General features: G+C 53.0%; 1 protein-coding gene across 1 annotated transcript in view; it reads right to left on the bottom strand.

Annotated features, from left to right (window-relative positions):
* LOC140731981 (cryptochrome-1-like) overlaps positions 1 to 21,885 on the bottom strand; it is a 200,038-nt gene that overhangs the window by 130,803 nt on the left and 47,350 nt on the right. Inside the window, exon 8 of the mRNA XM_073054031.1 lies at positions 4,592 to 4,743. Within this exon, the coding sequence (XP_072910132.1) occupies positions 4,592 to 4,743 (152 nt within the window). The remainder of the gene's footprint in view (positions 1 to 4,591; positions 4,744 to 21,885) is intronic.

Genomic DNA, 21,885 nt, shown 5'->3' with positions numbered 1-21,885 from the left:
TGAGAGGACGGGTGGGTGAGAGGGAGTGGACGAGTGAGTGGTCAGGTGGACGGGTGTGTGGGCGGACGGGTGGGTGGGAGTGGGTGAGTGGATGAGAGGACGGGTGGGTGAGAGGGAGTGGACGAGTGAGTGGTCAGGTGGACGGGTGTGTGGGCGGACGGGTGGGTGAGTGGATGAGAGGACGGGTGGGTGAGTGGGAGTGGACGAGTGAGTGATCAGGTGGACGGGTGTGTGGGCGGACGGGTGGGTGAGTGGGAGTGGGTGAGTGGATGAGAGGACGGGAGGGTGAGTGGGAGTGGGTGAGTGGATGACAGGACGGGTGAGTGAGTGGGAGTGGACGAGTGAGTGGTCAGGTGGACGGGTGTGTTGGCGGACGGGTGGGTGAGTGGGAGTGGGTGAGTGGATGAGAGGATGGGTGGGTGAGTGGGAGTGGACGAGTGAGTGGTCAGGTGGACGAGTGAGTGGTCAGGTGGACGGGTGGGTGAGTGGGAGTGGACGAGTGAGTGGTCAGGTGGACGGGTGAGTGGACGGGTAGGTGAGTTTGCAGACGGGTGTGTGGGCGGATGGGTGGGTGAGTGGGAGTGGGTGAGTGGATGAGAGGACGGGTGGGTGAGTGGGAGTGGGTGAGTGGATGACAGGACGGGTGGGTGAGTGGGAGTGGACGAGCGAGTGGTCAGGTGGACGGGTGTGTGGGCGGACGGGTGGGTGGGAGTGGGTGAGTGGACGGGTAGGTGAGTTTGCAGACGGGTGTGTGGGCGGACGGGTGGGTGAGTGGGAGTGGACGAGTGAGTGAGTGGATGAGTGGTCAGGTGGACGGGTGTGTGGGCGGACGGGTGGGTGAGTGGGAGTGGGTGAGTGGATGAGAGGATGGGTGGGTGAGTGGGAGTGGACGAGTGAGTGGTCAGGAGGACGGGTGTGTGGGCGGACGGGTGGGTGAGTGGGAGTGGACGAGTGAGTGAGTGGATGAGTGGTCAGGTGGACGGGTGTGTGGGCGGACGGGTGGGTGAGTGGGAGTGGGTGAGTGGATGAGAGGATGGGTGGGTGAGTGGGAGTGGACGAGTGAGTGAGTGGATGAGTGGTCAGGTGGACGGGTGTGTGGGCGGACGGGTGGGTGAGTGGGAGTGGACGAGTGAGTGAGTGGATGAGTGGTCAGGTGGACGGGTGAGTGGACGGGTAGGTGAGTTTGCAGACGGGTGTGTGGGCGGACGGGTGGGTGGGAGTGGGTGAGTGGATGGGTGGGTGAGAGGGAGTGGGCGGGTGGATGAGATGACGGGTGGGTGAGTGGGAGTGGGTGAGTGGATGACAGGACGGGTGGGTGAGTGGGAGTGGACGAGCGAGTGGTCAGGTGGACGGGTGTGTGGGCGGACGGGTGGGTGAGTGGGAGTGGACGAGTGAGTGAGTGGATGAGTGGTCAGGTGGACGGGTGAGTGGACGGGTAGGTGAGTTTGCAGACGGGTGTGTGGGCGGACGGGTGGGTGGGAGTGGGTGAGTGGATGAGAGGACGGGTGGGTGAGTGGGAGTGGACGAGTGAGTGGTCAGGAGGACGGGTGTGTGAGTGGGAGTGGACGAGTGAGTGGTCAGGTAGACGGGTGAGTGGACGGGTAGGTGAGTTTGCAGACGGGTGTGTGGGCGGACGGGTGGATGGGAGTGGGTGAGTGGATGAGAGGACGGGTGGGTGAGTGGGAGTGGGTGAGTGGATGACAGGACGGGTGGGTGAGTGGGAGTGGACGAGTGAGTGAGTGGATGAGTGGTCAGGTGGACGGGTGAGTGGACGGGTAGGTGAGTTTGCAGACGGGTGTGTGGGCGGACGGGTGGGTGGGAGTGGGTGAGTGGATGAGAGGACGGGTGGGTGAGTGGGAGTGGACGAGTGAGTGGTCAGGAGGACGGGTGTGTGAGTGGGAGTGGACGAGTGAGTGGTCAGGTGGACGGGTGAGTGGACGGGTAGGTGAGTTTGCAGACGGGTGTGTGGGCGGACGGGTGGGTGGGAGTGGGTGAGTGGATGAGAGGACGGGTGGGTGAGTGGGAGTGGGTGAGTGGATGACAGGACGGGTGGGTGAGTGGGAGTGGACGAGTGAGTGAGTGGATGAGTGGTCAGGTGGACGGGTGAGTGGACGGGTAGGTGAGTTTGCAGACGGGTGTGTGGGCGGACGGGTGGGTGTCTGTCCAATGGGTTGTTACTTTTGAATTTGATACGTCATGGTGCAGAGACAAGGATTATTTCAAGCTGGACATAGAAAGGTCAACTTTATAACATTGGTCATTTAGTATAATCTGGTAAGACAACAATACCCTAGTCAGGAAAAGTTTATAGAGAGAGCAAGTCTTATGAGGATAGGATAAGCAAGCTTGGGGTTTTCTCTTTGGAGTGAATGAGGATGAGAGATGACTTGATAGAGGTGTACAAGATGATCAGAGGTATAGATAAAGTGGACAGAGACATTTCCTAGAGTGGAAATAGCTAATACCAGGAGGTACAATTTTATGATGGAAAGTACAGTGGGGATGTCAGAGGCAAGGTTTTTTTTACTCAGAATGTACAGCCAGGGGGTGTGATGGAGGCAGATATATTAGAGGACATTTAAGAGACTCTTAGAAAGGCACATGGATTATAGGACAATGGAGGGCCATGTGGGAGGGACGAGTTAGATTGATCTGGGTGGGGATTAAAAGTTGGCATAACATTGTGGGTGAAAGGGTCTGTGCGGTGATATTCTATGTTCCAAATGGGCCAAAGGGCCAGTTTTTGTGCTGTAGTGCCCTATAACCCTGTGACTTCATGTCAAGGCAGAATTGGCCCTGGTTACGGGCTACTCTGGTCTGGTAACGGACAGGATGTGTACATTTCCAGGTTAGCTGGAGAAATTGACCCCAAATTTTGCACGTCAAGAGATTTTTAATCATCTGAGATGGGCAGAGGATGATCAGCATTGTTCCCATCACCATCAACAGCCAAATCTCTCCTCTGGAAATAAAGATTTCCACACTGCCTGCTGGGTTACTCAAAGGAGACAGTTTGGTGCAGGACCTCAAATGACATTTGCAAGAGATAAATTGCATAATTTTAGTCAGTCTCTATCAATAAGTGGTTCCTTAAGGTTGCTATAGCCGGGGTTGATAATGCGGACTAGCTCCCACTACCTATTAAATGCTCCCAATCGCCTGAGTCTGAAACAGTTTCTGACAACCAAGTCCAGCTCCTGGTCTTCATGTAATGTTTTAGCTACTAAGCCTGGTGGAACCGTTTCTACTGACAGAAGAAGGGGCAAAGGCGGGTTAGTGGGACCTTAAAACCAGTCTCTTCGGGGAGATGGGGCTGATCAGCCGTGGTTGGCAGTTCATCTACGTGAAGGAAAACTCTGATCTCAAACCCTTGCTGCATTGCAGCTACACCCACTTACGGGGAAGGTTTTGGAGGTAAACCCCGAGGGAAAAAGCCAATGCTGGAGTCCCTGAGGCAGTCCTACGCTGAGTTCAACGTAGACCAGCAACTCCTGCAACCCCTCTGGTGCCAAACTGTATCTGTCTCTGCCGTCCCTTTGGGCTCATCAGATGCATGGAGAGGGGGAGCTTGCTACACGGGCAACAGCTTGCCCTCCATATCGTACTGCCCTGGCTTGCGTACCTAGACAGGTAGCATGCAACATCCATGTTCAACTCTGGTTGACAGAGGCCTCAGAGTATTTATTTATCTGGAGCCATTCACCCCTAGCCTCATCACAGACCGATTAATCTGTTAACCGGTACATCCCTGGACTGTGGCCGGAAGCAGGAGCACTCAAGGGGAAACCGGCACATTTCACAAAAGGATGTATAGACTCCTCACAGAGGATGCTGGGATTGAACTCTGAACTCCGACACTCAGAGCTGTTACAGCATCGCACAAACCTCCACGCTACCATGGCGCCCATGTGGAGACATGGAATGCAGCAGTGATGGCGTCCCAAGGTTCAGGAGTTTCATTAGTTATGTTATAGCTTACACCCATCGTTGTAATAGAAAACTGGATTTACTGTTAGACTGCAGACAATCGTGTTACTCTGTCACCAGGATTCGGTACGTTACTTAGCCACCATTCTGTTGTCAAAATGCAGTTTCACTGGTAATCTCCTCACCGAGAATGTGAAAGCTCTGCCACATTCATACTCAGATGGATCAGCTTTGACTGGTCTCCTGGGTGCACAGAGCTTTTACTAAGTCGCCTGTTAATTTCGAACACCAGCTCCGTGTTTGCTACTACAGGCAACAAAGAAATACAATAGACTTGATGAAAATCTGCACACACAGTCTTCCTTGCATTCACAAATGCAGTTGCTTCGACTGCCTGTGTGGGGGCTGTCCTGAACTTGCAGTGGCAGTGTCAAAAGGGCAATCGTAATATCAGCAAACGTAAGTAACTCTGAGTGCGTAGGGACTGAAATGTTGAAAGGATTTAAGACAAATCTATTTCCCAAGCATGTGTATTCAGGTTTCTCGTGGTTCCAGTGCTGTCCACAGATTCACAAACAAACAGAAAGACCCTGTAGAAGAAGACTGCTTTCCTTCACACATACACACACGCCTGAGCGTATATGAAGGGCGGGTGGACACTTACCTCACATAGTCTCCGTTGGGGTCTGTTCTGCGCCCGAAGCCAACTGGGCAGTAACAGTGGAAGAACTGCTGGAAGAAGGAGCTGCAGGAGAGCCACATCCAGCTGCCAGCGTTGACGCTCCAGTCCGCATCCAGCAGCAGTTCCTCAAACACCTGCAAACACAGGATGGCAGGTAAGTTCAGAGTGTGAATTTCTACCAGAGCATTCTGGAAAATATCATCTCTCCTGAATGAAACAGCATCTCAGATCAATAACCTTCCCCTTTCAGTACGAGCATAGCAGCAGTCCTAATATAAACCAAGTGCAAGAAACTCTCGTTGGGCCGCATCTGCAGCGTTGCATTCAATTCTGGTTGCCCCATTACAGGAAGGGTGTCGAGGCTTTGGAGAGGGGGCAGAAGAGGTTTAACAGGAAGCTGCCTGGATTAGAGAGAATGTGCTGTAACAAGAAGATGTACAAATTTAGGTTGTTTTACTCTGGAGTGGCGGAGGCTGAGGGAGGTCTGGCAGAGGTTTATAAGATTATGAGAGGCATAGATCAACAGGCAACATCTTTTTCCCAGGGTTGAAATGTCAAATACCAGAGGATATAAATTTAAGGTGAGAGGGTAATTTTAAAGCAGACGTGAGGGGTAATTTTTTTTAAACACGAAGTGGTGGGAGCCTGGAATACGTGGTTGGGAGGCAGAAACATTAAAGACTTTCGAGAGATGTTTAGATGGGCCATGAATGTGAGGAGAATGGAAGGATGTGGACATTGTGTGGGTAGAAGGGATTAGTTGCCATTTGATTTCTAAATTGAAGGTCTGAAGGTCTTGTTGCTGTGTTGTTTGATGTTCTATTTAAGTAACAGAAAATGCAGGAAACATAAGAACATAAGAAATAGGAGCAGGAGTCGGCCATTTGGCCCATCGAGCTTGCTCAGCCATTCAATAAGATCATGGCTGATCTGGCCATGGACTCATCTCCACCTACCTGCCTTTTCCCCATAACCCTTAATTCCCCTACTATGCAAAAATCTATCCAACCTCGTCTTAAATCTATTTACTGATGTAGCCTCCACTGCTTCATTGGGCAGAGAATTCCACAGATTCACCACTCTCTGGGAAAAGCAGTTCCTTCTCATCTCCGTCCTAAATTTCCTCCCTAAATCTTGAGGCTATGTCCCCTAGTTCTAGTTCCTGTAGCACTTGTGGAGAGAAATTCTGAAGTAATGCTTTAGGGATTTTTCATATCAGGGATTCAAAGCACGGATCGAGAAATCCATTTCCTTCAGTTTAGATGGAAACCCATTGACCACATGTCTGTAGCAGAGTTACAGCCATCACAAGCTTTCCAATATCCAGCAAACCTCTTTCATGAGTTTTACAGAGTCATTGAACACAACGGCAAACAAACATGCCCTTTGGCCCATCTAGTCCATGATGAACTATTATTCTGCCTGGTCCCATTGACCTGTACCAAGACCATGGCCCTCCATACCCCTCACATCCATGTACCTATCCCATCTTCTCTTAAATGTTGAAATCAAGTCTGCATCAAGTACTTGCACTGCCAACTCATTCCACACTCTCACCACCTTCTGAGTGACGAAGGTCCCCCTCGTGCTCCCCCTAAACATTTTACCATTCAACCTCAATCCACGACCTCTAGTTCTTGTCTCACCCAACCTGAGTGGAATAAAGTCCTAAAAGATTGAATCTTTCCCTATAACTCAGGTCCTCAAGCCCCAGCAACATCCTTGTAAATTTTCTCTGCACTCTTTTGATCTAATTTACCTACTACATTTTTCCAAAACTGGACACAGTATTCCAAATTAGGCCCCACCAACGTCTTGTAGAATGTCAATATTACATCCCAACTCCTGTACTCAATACATTGATTTATGAAAGCCATTGGGCCAAGAACTTTTTTTACAACCCTATCTACTGTGATTCCATTAGAAGGATTTTAAGTAAATACGTCTATTACCCTGCCTTCCTTAATCTTGTTACTTCAGACATGGAAGAAAATATTTGCCTTTCAAGTCCAACTTGACCCATACTTTCCAGCTGAGAATCAGATTTTCCTTCTAACAATTAAAGATTCACTTTATTTGTAGATGGAAACATACAGTGAAATGCATCAATTAGTGAGGTTTTTCAAGTTGAAGTTTAATTGCCACTCAGCCATACATGAATACAGCTAAGTGAAACAGCGTTACTCCAGAGCCAACAGTACCTATAGTCACTCACAGCTCAACGCACATAGACATGCAAGATAGCAGTAAGCATCATACAGCCACACAGAAATGCTTTAATATAGCCCGAGTCACTGTGGATCATGTCCTTAGATTGACGGTGCATGGATACCGTTGCCAAGGGCGAGCCCCCAGCAGTCTGCTGACAAATGTAATCCAGCTCGCCTTCCACTGCGGGAACACTGGAGGACAGCACGATGAGAGGGGCCACCCCCAACCAACACGTTCACTGCGCCTCATCTCTCTCTCCCACACCACCTCCGCCATCTCTCCCCGGGTGCCTGCTACAGTCAACCCCACGGCTTGAGCCTAGACCGAGACCACGCAGCTCCCGTACCGCCGGTCTCCCCACTGAACCCCTGCAACGGGCTTGCAGTACCAACGTCCAACACGGTCTGGCGATCACCAGGGCAATCACACGCTGTTAGACCGCACGCCTTCCCGCAGCAGGCAACTCGCTGATGGGGCAGACCTGCAGTATTTAATGATCTTAATAACCAGTAGTGTCCTGCGACCATAGAAAACGACATCAAGGACAAGCAATTGCAGCTTTGGTTGGACCCGGTGTGGCCGCTGTGAACGGGGATGCAGCCGTTGCACTAGTCCGCTCACAACTGCCTCCACCCTCCCAGCAACAACGTAGTATGCCCACAGCTTACTAACCCATACATGGCTAATGTGGAGGATCCAGAGGAAACCCATGTAAACTCCTTACAGTCCGAGGGCGGGAATTGAACCCTGATCTGTGATCTCTGATGCTGTATATTGTTATAGGACAGAGTATGTCAGCGGGGATGATCCATTTCTGCTTGCGTAGAGTCTCACCATTACAGGAATCAGTTTTGCATCAATTCCACTCATTACCACACTCAACGTCATTCAGGAGCACCCTCACAGGTTACGTACAAAAACCGCACTGCGGCAGCAGGAAGGCTCTACAACGGCTAGAGAAAGCTGCTCCCTCCATCACCGGCACCAGACTACCAACCATCGACCCAAGTAAAGTAAGGTGCCAGAAAAGGGCCAGTAATATCATGAACGACCCTGCTCACAGACTGTTTGGCCCACTCCCATGCCACGCAGCATCCACCCCAGAACCTCCAGACTCAAAAACAGTTACTTTTCCTAAGCAGTAAAGCTGGTCAACACCTCCACCCACTGACTCCACACTACTTCATTATTTCACTTTAAGGACGTACAATCAATGTATGTATGTAAGCTATCTCATGTATTTATATTTATTGCATTTTTTATTATTGTGTTCTTTACCTTACTGTGTTTTTTGTGCTACATCAGGTCCAGAGTAACAACTATTTCCTCATTACACTTGTGTACAGGAAATGAAATTAAACAATCTTGATTCACCTCACACGATATGAAGAAAGCTGAGACTACGAGATATTGCAACACACACAAAATGCTGGAGGAACTCAGCAGGCCAGGTAGCCATCTATGGGAAAAAAACAGTCGGCCCTTCAGCCCAAAACCTTGACTGTACTCTTTTCCATAGCTGATGCCTGGCCTGCAGAGTTCCTCCAGCATTTTGTGTGTGTTGCTCCGGATTTCCAGCAACTGCAGATTTTCTCTTGTTTGTGACCACAAGATGTCGCCAGGTTTGGTGAACAAATAAAATATTGATTGTGGCACTGAAGTCTCCATCTGAACTGGTCCCTTCTCCAGCCATCCTGACTGGCTGCATCACTGCCTGGTATGGGAACTGTACTTCCCTCAATCGCAGGACTCTGCAGAGAGTGGTGCGGGCAGCCCAGCGCATCTGTAGTTGTGAACTTCCCATGATTCAGGACACTTACAAAGACAGGTGTGTAAAAAGGGCCCAAAGGGTCAATGGGGATCCGAGTCACCCCAACCACAATCTATTCCAGCTGCTACCATCTGGGAAACAGTACCACAGCATAAAAACAGGACCAACAGGCTCCGGGACAGCTTCTTCCACCGGGCCATCAGACTGATTAACTCACAGTGACTTGAGTGTACTCTATGTTACACTGACTGTTCTATTTATTATAAATTACCATGATTACACATGGCACATTTAGACGGAGACGTAATGTAAAGATTTTTACTTCTCGTGTATGTGAAGGATGTAAGAAATAAAGTCAATTCAAATTCAAACTCTTTCAGTACAGTGACAAAAACTGGCTCTGCTTTGTGCAACTTTGTGATGTTATGAACTGTTGACAAAAAAAGTCTGGAAATTGCTCGTCTACGCTCGACTAGCAGAGCTCCTGATAGTGTCTTTAAACACAACTTCCTCAATCACAGGAGCAGAATTAGGCCATTCAGCCTATCGAGTCTGCTCCACCATGGCTGATTTACTATCTCTCTCAACCTCATTCTCCCGCCTTCTCCTGTAACCTTTCACACCCTTATCAATCAAGAACCCATGAACCTCCATTTCAAATATACCAAACAGCTTGGCCCCCACAGCAATAAATTCCACTGATTCACCACCCTTTGGCTAAAGAAATTCCTCCTAATCTCTGCTCCAAATGGACATCCCTCAATTCTGAGTCTATGCCCTCTGGACCTAGACTCCCTGACAATATAAAACATCTTCTCCACTGTTCACTGATGCCCAGTTTGGGTTGTGCCAGGACCACCTTTCTGAAACTCAGAGCACAGCCGTGGTTCAAAAGGGCTAATGAGCTGATTAGTAAATGGAAAGAGGTGTGTGTGAGTGCGAGAGTGCATCTGTCTGAGTGCGAGTGAGTGCGTCTGTCTGAGTGTGAGAGAGTGTGAGAGTGCGTCTGTCTGAGTGCGAGAGTGCGTCTGTCTGAGTGCGAGTGAGTGCGTCTGTCTGAGTGCGAGAGAGTGCATCTGTCTGAGTGCGAGTGAGTGCGTCTGTCTGAGTGCGAGAGAGTGCATCTGTCTGAGTGCGAGTGAGTGCGTCTGTCTGAGTGCGAGAGTGCGTCTGTCTGAGTGTGAGAGTGCGTCTGTCTGAGTGCGAGAGAGTGTCTGTCTGAGTGCGAGTGAGTGCGTCTGTCTGAGTGCGAGAGAGTGCATCTGTCTGAGTGCGAGTGAGTGCGTCTGTCTGAGTGCGAGAGTGTGTCTGTCTGAGTGCGAGAGTGTGTCTGTCTGAGTGTGAGAGTGCGTCTGTCTGAGTGCAAGAGTGCATCTGTCTGAGTGCGAGAGAGTGCGTCTGTCTGAGTGCAAGAGTGTGTCTGTCTGAGTGCGAGAGTGCATCTGTCTGAGTGCGAGAGAGTGTCTGTCTGAGTGCGAGTGAGTGCGTCTGTCTGAGTGCGAGAGTGCATCTGTCTGAGTGCGAGTGAGTGCGTCTGTCTGAGTGCGAGAGAGTGCGTCTGTCTGAGTGCGAGAGAGTGCAAAAGTGCGTCTGTCTGAGTGCGAGAGTGCATCTGTCTGAGTGTGAGAGTGCGTCTGTCTGAGTGCGAGAGAGTGCGTCTGTCTGAGTGCGAGTGAGTGCGTCTGTCTGAGTGCGAGTGAGTGCGTCTGTCTGAGTGCGAGAGAGTGCGTCTGTCTGAGTGCGAGAGAGTGCAAAAGTGCGTCTGTCTGAGTGCGAGTGAGTGCGTCTGTCTGAGTGCGAGAGAGTGCGTCTGTCTGAGTGCGAGTGAGTGCGTCTGTCTGAGTGCGAGAGAGTGCGTCTGTCTGAGTGCGAGAGAGTGCGTCTGTCTGAGTGCAAGAGAGTGCGTCTGTCTGAGTGCGAGAGTGTGTCTGTCTGAGTGCGAGAGTGCATCTGTCTGAGTGCGAGTGAGTGTCTGTCTGAGTGCGAGAGAGTGCAAAAGTGCGTCTGTCTGAGTGCGAGTGAGTGCGTCTGTCTGAGTGCGAGAGTGCGTCTGAGTGCGAGAGTGTGTCTGAGTGCGAGTGAGTGCGAGTGAGTGCGAGAGTGTGTCTGTCTGAGTGCGAGAGTGCATCTGTCTGAGTGCGAGTGAGTGCGTCTGTCTGAGTGCGAGTGAGTGCGTCTGTCTGAGTGCGAGTGAGTGCGTCTGTCTGAGTGCGAGAGAGTGCAAAAGTGCGTCTGTCTGAGTGCGAGTGAGTGCGTCTGTCTGAGTGCGAGAGTGCGTCTGTCTGAGTGTGAGAGTGCGTCTGTCTGAGTGCGAGAGAGTGCGTCTGAGTGCGAGAGTGTGTCTGTCTGAGTGCGAGAGAGTGCGTCTGTCTGAGTGCGAGAGAGTGTCTGTCTGAGTGCGAGAGTGTGTCTGTCTGAGTGCGAGAGAGTGCGTCTGTCTGAGTGCGAGAGTGTGTCTGTCTGAGTGCGAGAGAGTGCGTCTGTCTGAGTGCGAGAGAGTGCGTCTGTCTGAGTGCGAGAGTGTGTCTGTCTGAGTGTGAGAGTGCATCTGTCTGAGTGCGAGAGTGCATCTGTCTGAGTGTGAGAGAGTGCGTCTGTCTGAGTGCGAGAGTGCGTCTGTCTGAGTGCGAGTGAGTGCGTCTGTCTGAGTGCGAGAGTGCGTCTGTCTGAGTGCGAGAGTGCATCTGTCTGAGTGCGAGAGAGTGCGTCTGTCTGAGTGCGAGAGTGCGTCTGTCTGAGTGCGAGAGTGTGTCTGTCTGAGTGCGAGAGAGTGCGTCTGTCTGAGTGCGAGAGAGTGCATCTGTCTGAGTGCGAGAGAGTGCGTCTGTCTGAGTGCGAGAGTGCATCTGTCTGAGTGCGAGTGAGTGCGTCTGTCTGAGTGCGAGAGTGTGCGTCTGTCTGAGTGCGAGAGAGTGTCTGTCTGAGTGCGAGAGTGCGTCTGTCTGAGTGCGAGAGTGCATCTGTCTGAGTGCGAGAGTGCATCTGTCTGAGTGCGAGAGTGCATCTGTCTGAGTGCGAGTGAGTGCGTCTGTCTGAGTGCGAGAGAGTGTGTCTGTCTGAGTGTGAGAGTGCATCTGTCTGAGTGCGAGTGAGTGCGTCTGTCTGAGTGCGAGAGAGTGCGTCTGTCTGAGTGCGAGTGAGTGCGTCTGTCTGAGTGCGAGTGAGTGCGTCTGTCTGAGTGCGAGTGAGTGCGTCTGAGTGCGAGAGAGTGCAAAAGTGCGTCTGTCTGAGTGCGAGTGAGTGCGTCTGTCTGAGTGCGAGTGAGTGCGTCTGTCTGAGTGCGAGAGTGCGTCTGAGTGCGAGAGTGTGTCTGAGTGCGAGTGAGTGCGAGTGAGTGCGAGAGTGTGTCTGTCTGAGTGCGGGAGTACGTCTGTCTGAGTGCGAGAGTGTGTCTGTCTGAGTGCGAGAGTACGTCTGAGTGCGAGAGTGTGTCTGTCTGAGTGCGAGAGTGTGTCTGTCTGAGTGCGAGAGTACGTCTGAGTGCGAGAGAGTGCGAGAGTGTGTCTGTCTGAGTGCGAGTGAGTGTGTCTGTCTGAGTGCGAGAGTGTGTCTGAGTGCGAGTGAGTGCGAGAGTGTGTCTGTCTGAGTGCGAGTGAGTGCGAGAGTGCGAGAGTGTGTCTGTCTGAGTGCGAGAGTGCGTCTGTCTGAGTGCGAGAGTACGTCTGAGTGCGAGAGTGTGTCTGTCTGAGTGCGAGAGTGCGTCTGTCTGAGTGCGAGAGTGCGTCTGTCTGAGTGCGAGTGAGTGCGAGAGTACATCTGAGTGTGAGAGTGTGTCTGTCTGAGTGCGAGTGAGTGCGAGAGTGCGAGAGTACGTCTGAGTGTGAGAGTGTGTCTGTCTGAGTGCGAGTGAGTGCGAGAGTGCGAGAGTGTGTCTGTCTGAGTGCGAGTGAGTGTGAGAGTACGTCTGAGTGCGAGAGTGTGTCTGTCTGAGTGCGAGAGTGCGTCTGTCTGAGTGTGAGAGTGCGTCTGTCTGAGTGCGAGTGAGTGCGAGAGTGTGTCTGTCTGAGTGCGAGTGAGTGCGAGAGTGCGTCTGAGTGCGAGAGTGTGTCTGAGTGCGAGTGAGTGCGAGAGTACATCTGAGTGCGAGAGTGTGTCTGTCTGAGTGCGAGAGTGTGTCTGAGTGCGAGAGTGTGTCTGTCTGAGTGCGAGTGAGTGCGAGAGTACATCTGAGTGCGAGAGTGTGTCTGAGTGCGAGTGAGTGCGAGAGTACATCTGAGTGCGAGAGTGTGTCTGTCTGAGTGCGAGAGTGTGTCTGAGTGCGAGTGAGTGCGAGAGTGTGTCTGTCTGAGTGCGAGTGAGTGCGAGAGTGCGAGAGTGTGTCTGTCTGAGTGCGAGAGTGTGTCTGAGTGCGAGTGAGTGCGAGAGTGTGTCTGAGTGCGAGTGAGTGCGAGAGTACATCTGAGTGCGAGAGTGTGTCTGAGTGCGAGTGAGTGCGAGAGTGTGTCTGTCTGAGTGCGAGTGAGTGCGAGAGTGCGAGAGTGTGTCTGTCTGAGTGCGAGAGTGTGTCTGAGTGCGAGTGAGTGCGAGAGTGTGTCTGTCTGAGTGCGAGTGAGTGCGAGAGTGCGAGAGTGTGTCTGTCTGAGTGCGAGAGTGTGTCTGAGTGCGAGTGAGTGCGAGAGTGTGTCTGAGTGCGAGTGAGTGCGAGAGTACATCTGAGTGCGAGAGTGTGTCTGTCTGAGTGCGAGAGTGTGTCTGAGTGCGAGTGAGTGCGAGAGTGTGTCTGTCTGAGTGCGAGTGAGTGCGAGAGTGCGAGAGTGTGTCTGTCTGAGTGCGAGAGTGTGTCTGAGTGCGAGTGAGTGCGAGAGTGTGTCTGAGTGCGAGTGAGTGCGAGAGTGTGTCTGTCTGAGTGTGAGAGTGCGAGAGTGCGTCTGTCTGAGTGCGAGTGAGTGCGAGAGTACGTCTGAGTGCGAGAGTGTGTCTGTCTGAGTGCGAGAGTGTGTCTGTCTGAGTGCGAGAGTGCGTCTGTCTGAGTGCGAGTGAGTGCGAGAGTACGTCTGAGTGTGAGAGTGTGTCTGTCTGAGTGCGAGTGAGTGCGAGAGTGCGTCTGAGTGCGAGAGTGTGTCTGAGTGTGAGTGAGTGCGAGAGTGTGTCTGTCTGAGTGCGAGAGTGTGTCTGTCTGAATGCGAGAGTGTGTCTGTCTGAGTGCGAGAGTGCGTCTGTCTGAGTGCGAGTGAGTGCGAGAGTACATCTGAGTGCGAGAGTGTGTCTGTCTGAGTGCGAGAGTGCGTCTGTCTGAGTGCGAGAGTGTGTCTGTCTGAGTGCGAGAGAGTGTCTGTCTGAGTGCGAGAGTACGTCTGAGTGTGAGAGTGTGTCTGTCTGAGTGCGAGAGTGCTTCTGTCTGAGTGCGAGTGAGTGCGAGAGTACATCTGAGTGCGAGAGTGTGTCTGTCTGAGTGCGAGAGAGTGTCTGTCTGAGTGCGAGAGTACGTCTGAGTGTGAGAGTGTGTCTGTCTGAGTGCGAGTGAGTGTGAGAGTGCGTCTGAGTGCGAGAGTGTGTCTGAGTGCGTCTGAGTGCGAGAGTGTGTCTGAGTGCGTCTGAGTGCGAGAGTGTGTCTGTCTGAGTGCGAGAGTGTGTCTGAGTGCGAGTGAGTGCGAGAGTGTGTCTGTCTGAGTGCGAGAGTGTGTCTGTCTGAGTGCGAGAGTGTGTCTGAGTGCGAGTGAGTGCGAGAGTGTGTCTGTCTGAGTGCGAGAGTGTGTCTGAGTGCGAGTGAGTGCGAGAGTGTGTCTGTCTGAGTGCGAGAGTACGTCTGAGTGCGAGTGAGTGCGAGAGTGTGTCTGAGTGCGAGTGAGTGTGAGAGTGTGTCTGTCTGAGTGCGAGTGAGTGCGAGAGTGTGTCTGTCTGAGTGCGAGAGTACGTCTGAGTGCGAGAGTACGTCTGAGTGCGAGAGTGTGTCTGAGTGCGAGAGTGTGTCTGAGTGCGAGTGAGTGTGAGAGTGTGTCTGTCTGAGTGCGAGTGAGTGCGAGAGTGTGTCTGTCTGAGTGTGAGAGTACGTCTGAGTGCGAGAGTACGTCTGAGTGCGAGAGTGTGTCTGAGTGCGAGAGAGTGTCTGTCTGAGTGCGAGAGTGCGTCTGTCTGAGTGTGAGAGTGCGTCTGTCTGAGTGCGAGTGAGTGCGAGAGTGTGTCTGTCTGAGTGCGAGTGAGTGCGAGAGTGTGTCTGAGTGCGAGTGAGTGCGAGAGTGTGTCTGTCTGAGTGCGTCTGAGTGCGAGAGTGTGTCTGAGTGCGAGTGAGTGCGAGAGTACATCTGAGTGCGAGAGTGTGTCTGAGTGCGAGTGAGTGCGAGAGTACATCTGAGTGCGAGAGTGTGTCTGTCTGAGTGCGAGAGTGTGTCTGAGTGCGAGTGAGTGCGAGAGTGTGTCTGTCTGAGTGCGAGTGAGTGCGAGAGTGCGAGAGTGTGTCTGTCTGAGTGCGAGAGTGTGTCTGAGTGCGAGTGAGTGCGAGAGTGTGTCTGAGTGCGAGTGAGTGCGAGAGTGTGTCTGTCTGAGTGTGAGAGTGCGAGAGTGCGTCTGTCTGAGTGCGAGTGAGTGCGAGAGTACGTCTGAGTGCGAGAGTGTGTCTGTCTGAGTGCGAGAGTGTGTCTGTCTGAGTGCGAGAGTGCGTCTGTCTGAGTGCGAGTGAGTGCGAGAGTACGTCTGAGTGTGAGAGTGTGTCTGTCTGAGTGCGAGTGAGTGCGAGAGTGCGTCTGAGTGCGAGAGTGTGTCTGTCTGAGTGCGAGTGAGTGCGAGAGTGCGTCTGAGTGCGAGAGTGTGTCTGAGTGCGAGTGAGTGCGAGAGTGTGTCTGTCTGAGTGCGAGAGTACATCTGAGTGCGAGAGTGTGTCTGTCTGAGTGCGAGAGTGCGTCTGTCTGAGTGCGAGAGTGTGTCTGTCTGAGTGCGAGAGAGTGTCTGTCTGAGTGCGAGAGAGTGTCTGTCTGAGTGCGAGAGTACGTCTGAGTGTGAGAGTGTGTCTGTCTGAGTGCGAGAGTGCTTCTGTCTGAGTGCGAGTGAGTGCGAGAGTACATCTGAGTGCGAGAGTGTGTCTGTCTGAGTGCGAGAGAGTGTCTGTCTGAGTGCGAGAGTACGTCTGAGTGTGAGAGTGTGTCTGTCTGAGTGCGAGTGAGTGTGAGAGTGCGTCTGAGTGCGAGAGTGTGTCTGAGTGCGTCTGAGTGCGAGAGTGTGTCTGAGTGCGTCTGAGTGCGAGAGTGTGTCTGTCTGAGTGCGAGAGTGTGTCTGTCTGAGTGCGAGAGTGTGTCTGAGTGCGAGTGAGTGCGAGAGTGTGTCTGTCTGAGTGCGAGAGTGTGTCTGTCTGAGTGCGAGAGTGTGTCTGAGTGCGAGTGAGTGCGAGAGTGTGTCTGTCTGAGTGCGAGAGTACGTCTGAGTGCGAGTGAGTGCGAGAGTGTGTCTGAGTGCGAGTGAGTGTGAGAGTGTGTCTGTCTGAGTGCGAGTGAGTGCGAGAGTGTGTCTGTCTGAGTGCGAGAGTACGTCTGAGTGCGAGAGTACGTCTGAGTGCGAGAGTGTGTCTGAGTGCGAGAGTGTGTCTGAGTGCGAGTGAGTGTGAGAGTGTGTCTGTCTGAGTGCGAGTGAGTGCGAGAGTGTGTCTGTCTGAGTGTGAGAGTACGTCTGAGTGCGAGAGTACGTCTGAGTGCGAGAGTGTGTCTGAGTGCGAGAGAGTGTCTGTCTGAGTGCGAGAGTGCGTCTGTCTGAGTGTGAGAGTGCGTCTGTCTGAGTGCGAGTGAGTGCGAGAGTGTGTCTGTCTGAGTGCGAGTGAGTGCGAGAGTGCGTCTGAGTGCGAGAGTGTGTCTGAGTGCGAGTGAGTGCGAGAGTACATCTGAGTGCGAGAGTGTGTCTGTCTGAGTGCGAGAGTGTGTCTGAGTGCGAGAGTGTGTCTGTCTGAGTGCGAGTGAGTGCGAGAGTACATCTGAGTGCGAGAGTGTGTCTGTCTGAGTGCGAGAGTGTGTCTGAGTGCGAGTGAGTGCGAGAGTACATCTGAGTGCGAGAGTGTGTCTGTCTGAGTGCGAGAGTGTGTCTGAGTGCGAGTGAGTGCGAGAGTGTGTCTGTCTGAGTGCGAGTGAGTGCGAGAGTGCGAGAGTGTGTCTGTCTGAGTGCGAGAGTGTGTCTGAGTGCGAGTGAGTGCGAGAGTGTGTCTGAGTGCGAGTGAGTGCGAGAGTGTGTCTGTCTGAGTGTGAGAGTGCGAGAGTGCGTCTGTCTGAGTGCGAGTGAGTGCGAGAGTACGTCTGAGTGCGAGAGTGTGTCTGTCTGAGTGCGAGAGTGTGTCTGTCTGAGTGCGAGAGTGCGTCTGTCTGAGTGCGAGTGAGTGTGAGAGTGCGTCTGAGTGCGAGAGTGTGTCTGAGTGCGTCTGAGTGCGAGAGTGTGTCTGAGTGCGTCTGAGTGCGAGAGTGTGTCTGTCTGAGTGCGAGAGTGTGTCTGAGTGCGAGTGAGTGCGAGAGTGTGTCTGTCTGAGTGCGAGAGTGTGTCTGTCTGAGTGCGAGAGTGTGTCTGAGTGCGAGTGAGTGCGAGAGTGTGTCTGTCTGAGTGCGAGAGTGTGTCTGAGTGCGAGTGAGTGCGAGAGTGTGTCTGTCTGAGTGCGAGAGTACGTCTGAGTGCGAGTGAGTGCGAGAGTGTGTCTGAGTGCGAGTGAGTGTGAGAGTGTGTCTGTCTGAGTGCGAGTGAGTGCGAGAGTGTGTCTGTCTGAGTGCGAGAGTACGTCTGAGTGCGAGAGTACGTCTGAGTGCGAGAGTGTGTCTGAGTGCGAGAGTGTGTCTGAGTGCGAGTGAGTGTGAGAGTGTGTCTGTCTGAGTGCGAGTGAGTGCGAGAGTGTGTCTGTCTGAGTGTGAGAGTACGTCTGAGTGCGAGAGTACGTCTGAGTGCGAGAGTGTGTCTGAGTGCGAGAGAGTGTCTGTCTGAGTGCGAGAGTGCGTCTGTCTGAGTGTGAGAGTGCGTCTGTCTGAGTGCGAGTGAGTGCGAGAGTGTGTCTGTCTGAGTGCGAGTGAGTGCGAGAGTGCGTCTGAGTGCGAGAGTGTGTCTGAGTGCGAGTGAGTGCGAGAGTACATCTGAGTGCGAGAGTGTGTCTGTCTGAGTGCGAGAGTGTGTCTGAGTGCGAGAGTGTGTCTGTCTGAGTGCGAGTGAGTGCGAGAGTACATCTGAGTGCGAGAGTGTGTCTGAGTGCGAGTGAGTGCGAGAGTACATCTGAGTGCGAGAGTGTGTCTGTCTGAGTGCGAGAGTGTGTCTGAGTGCGAGTGAGTGCGAGAGTGTGTCTGTCTGAGTGCGAGTGAGTGCGAGAGTGCGAGAGTGTGTCTGTCTGAGTGCGAGAGTGTGTCTGAGTGCGAGTGAGTGCGAGAGTGTGTCTGAGTGCGAGTGAGTGCGAGAGTGTGTCTGTCTGAGTGTGAGAGTGCGAGAGTGCGTCTGTCTGAGTGCGAGTGAGTGCGAGAGTACGTCTGAGTGCGAGAGTGTGTCTGTCTGAGTGCGAGAGTGTGTCTGTCTGAGTGCGAGAGTGCGTCTGTCTGAGTGCGAGTGAGTGCGAGAGTACGTCTGAGTGTGAGAGTGTGTCTGTCTGAGTGCGAGTGAGTGCGAGAGTGCGTCTGAGTGCGAGAGTGTGTCTGTCTGAGTGCGAGTGAGTGCGAGAGTGCGTCTGAGTGCGAGAGTGTGTCTGAGTGCGAGTGAGTGCGAGAGTGTGTCTGTCTGAGTGCGAGAGTGTGTCTGTCTGAATGCGAGAGTGTGTCTGTCTGAGTGCGAGAGTGCGTCTGTCTGAGTGCGAGTGAGTGCGAGAGTACATCTGAGTGCGAGAGTGTGTCTGTCTGAGTGCGAGAGTGCGTCTGTCTGAGTGCGAGAGTGTGTCTGTCTGAGTGCGAGAGAGTGTCTGTCTGAGTGCGAGAGTACGTCTGAGTGTGAGAGTGTGTCTGTCTGAGTGCGAGAGTGCTTCTGTCTGAGTGCGAGTGAGTGCGAGAGTACATCTGAGTGCGAGAGTGTGTCTGTCTGAGTGCGAGAGAGTGTCTGTCTGAGTGCGAGAGTACGTCTGAGTGTGAGAGTGTGTCTGTCTGAGTGCGAGTGAGTGTGAGAGTGCGTCTGAGTGCGAGAGTGTGTCTGAGTGCGTCTGAGTGCGAGAGTGTGTCTGAGTGCGTCTGAGTGCGAGAGTGTGTCTGTCTGAGTGCGAGAGTGTGTCTGTCTGAGTGCGAGAGTGTGTCTGAGTGCGAGTGAGTGCGAGAGTGTGTCTGTCTGAGTGCGAGAGTGTGTCTGTCTGAGTGCGAGAGTGTGTCTGAGTGCGAGTGAGTGCGAGAGTGTGTCTGTCTGAGTGCGAGAGTGTGTCTGAGTGCGAGTGAGTGCGAGAGTGTGTCTGTCTGAGTGCGAGAGTACGTCTGAGTGCGAGTGAGTGCGAGAGTACGTCTGAGTGCGAGTGAGTGCGAGAGTGTGTCTGAGTGCGAGTGAGTGTGAGAGTGTGTCTGTCTGAGTGCGAGTGAGTGCGAGAGTGTGTCTGTCTGAGTGCGAGAGTGCGTCTGTCTGAGTGCGAGAGTGCGTCTGTCTGAGTGCGAGAGAGTGTCTGTCTGAGTGCGAGAGTACGTCTGAGTGTGAGAGTGTGTCTGTCTGAGTGCGAGTGAGTGTGAGAGTGCGTCTGAGTGCGAGAGTGTGTCTGAGTGCGTCTGAGTGCGAGAGTGTGTCTGAGTGCGTCTGAGTGCGAGAGTGTGTCTGTCTGAGTGCGAGAGTGTGTCTGTCTGAGTGCGAGAGTGTGTCTGAGTGCGAGTGAGTGCGAGAGTGTGTCTGTCTGAGTGCGAGAGTGTGTCTGTCTGAGTGCGAGAGTGTGTCTGAGTGCGAGTGAGTGCGAGAGTGTGTCTGTCTGAGTGCGAGAGTGTGTCTGAGTGCGAGTGAGTGCGAGAGTGTGTCTGTCTGAGTGCGAGAGTACGTCTGAGTGCGAGTGAGTGCGAGAGTGTGTCTGAGTGCGAGTGAGTGTGAGAGTGTGTCTGTCTGAGTGCGAGTGAGTGCGAGAGTGTGTCTGTCTGAGTGCGAGAGTACGTCTGAGTGCGAGAGTACGTCTGAGTGCGAGAGTGTGTCTGAGTGCGAGTGAGTGTGAGAGTGTGTCTGTCTGAGTGCGAGAGTGTGTCTGTCTGAGTGCGAGAGTGTGTCTGTCTGAGTGCGAGAGTACGTCTGAGTGCGAGTGAGTGTGAGAGTGTGTCTGAGTGCGAGTGAGTGTGAGAGTGTGTCTGTCTGAGTGCGAGTGAGTGCGAGAGTGTGTCTGTCTGAGTGCGAGAGTACGTCTGAGTGCGAGAGTACGTCTGAGTGCGAGAGTGTGTCTGAGTGCGAGTGAGTGTGAGAGTGTGTCTGTCTGAGTGCGAGTGAGTGCGAGAGTGTGTCTGTCTGAGTGTGAGAGTACGTCTGAGTGCGAGAGTACGTCTGAGTGCGAGAGTGTGTCTGAGTGCGAGAGTGTGTCTGAGTGCGAGTGAGTGTGAGAGTGTGTGTCTGAGTGCGAGAGTACATCTGAGTGCGAGTGAGTGCGAGAGTGTGTCTGTCTGAGTGCGAGAGTACGTCTGAGTGCGAGAGTACGTCTGAGTGCGAGAGTGTGTCTGAGTGCGAGTGAGTGCGAGAGTGTGTCTGTCTGAGTGCGAGAGTGTGTCTGTCTGAGTGCGAGAGTACGTCTGAGTGCGAGAGTGTGTCTGTCTGAGTGCGAGAGTGCGTCTGTCTGAGTGCGAGAGTGCGTCTGTCTGAGTGCGAGAGAGTGTCTGTCTGAGTGCGAGAGTACGTCTGAGTGTGAGAGTGTGTCTGTCTGAGTGCGAGTGAGTGTGAGAGTGCGTCTGAGTCCGAGAGTGTGTCTGAGTGCGTCTGAGTGCGAGAGTGTGTCTGAGTGCGTCTGAGTGCGAGAGTGTGTCTGTCTGAGTGCGAGAGTGTGTCTGAGTGCGAGTGAGTGCGAGAGTGTGTCTGTCTGAGTGCGAGAGTGTGTCTGAGTGCGAGTGAGTGAGAGAGTGTGTCTGTCTGAGTGCGAGAGTGTGTCTGAGTGCGAGTGAGTGCGAGAGTGTGTCTGTCTGAGTGCGAGAGTACGTCTGAGTGCGAGTGAGTGCGAGAGTGTGTCTGTCTGAGTGCGAGAGTACGTCTGTCTGAGTGCGAGAGTACGTCTGAGTGCGAGAGTGTGTCTGTCTGAGTGCGAGAGTGCGTCTGTCTGAGTGCGAGAGTGCGTCTGTCTGAGTGCGAGAGAGTGTCTGTCTGAGTGCGAGAGTACGTCTGAGTGTGAGAGTGTGTCTGTCTGAGTGCGAGTGAGTGTGAGAGTGCATCTGAGTCCGAGAGTGTGTCTGAGTGCGTCTGAGTGCGAGAGTGTGTCTGAGTGCGTCTGAGTGCGAGAGTGTGTCTGTCTGAGTGCGAGAGTGTGTCTGAGTGCGAGTGAGTGCGAGAGTGTGTCTGTCTGAGTGCGAGAGTGTGTCTGAGTGCGAGTGAGTGAGAGAGTGTGTCTGTCTGAGTGCGAGAGTGTGTCTGAGTGCGAGTGAGTGCGAGAGTGTGTCTGTCTGAGTGCGAGAGTACGTCTGAGTGCGAGAGTGTGTCTGTCTGAGTGCGAGTGAGTGCGAGAGCGCGTCTGAGTGCGAGTGAGTGCGAGAGTGCGAGAGTGTGTCTGTCTGAGTGCGAGTGAGTGCGAGAGTGTGTCTGTCTGAGTGCGAGAGTACGTCTGAGTGCGAGAGTGTGTCTGTCTGAGTGCGAGTGAGTGCGAGAGTGCGTCTGAGTGCGAGTGAGTGCGAGAGTGTGAGAGTGTGTCTGTTTGAGTGCGAGTGAGTGCAAGAGTGCGTCTGAGTGCGAGTGAGTGCGAGAGTGCAGTGGTTAGCACTATCAAATTTGAGTTCTTCAAATTTCTACAGATGTACTGTGGAGAGCATTCTTACTGGCTGCATCACTGTCTGGTGTGGAGGGGCTACTGCACAGGATCAGAAAAAACTGCAGAAAGTTGTAAACTCAGTCTGCTCGATCATGCCTCCCCAGCAGCAAGGACACCCTCCAAAGAACGATCCTCAGAAACGTGGCATCCATCATTGAGAAATGCAAGAGAACACTTACGAAAGAAATCAGGAGGACTAAAAGCAGGCATGAGGTTGCCCTGGCAGAGACGGTAAAGCAGAATCATAAGGGATTCCACAGATATGTTAAGAACAAAAGGATTGCAAGGACAAATGGAAAAATCAGAATGGTAACCCATGTGTGGAGCCAAAAGAGATGGGGGAGATCTGAAATGAATTTTTTGCAACTGTGTTTACTTGGGAGATGGACACAGAGTCTATAGAAGTGAGGCAAAGCACCATTGACTTCATTGACCCTGTACAGATTACAGAGGGAGAGATGTTGGCTGCCAGGG

This window comes from Hemitrygon akajei, chromosome 8 (genome assembly GCF_048418815.1).
Source record: "Hemitrygon akajei chromosome 8, sHemAka1.3, whole genome shotgun sequence".
Taxonomy (NCBI): Eukaryota; Metazoa; Chordata; class Chondrichthyes; order Myliobatiformes; family Dasyatidae; genus Hemitrygon; species Hemitrygon akajei.
Note: the sequence above shows the minus strand (reverse complement) of the source record. Positions and strands in the feature narration are given on the sequence as shown.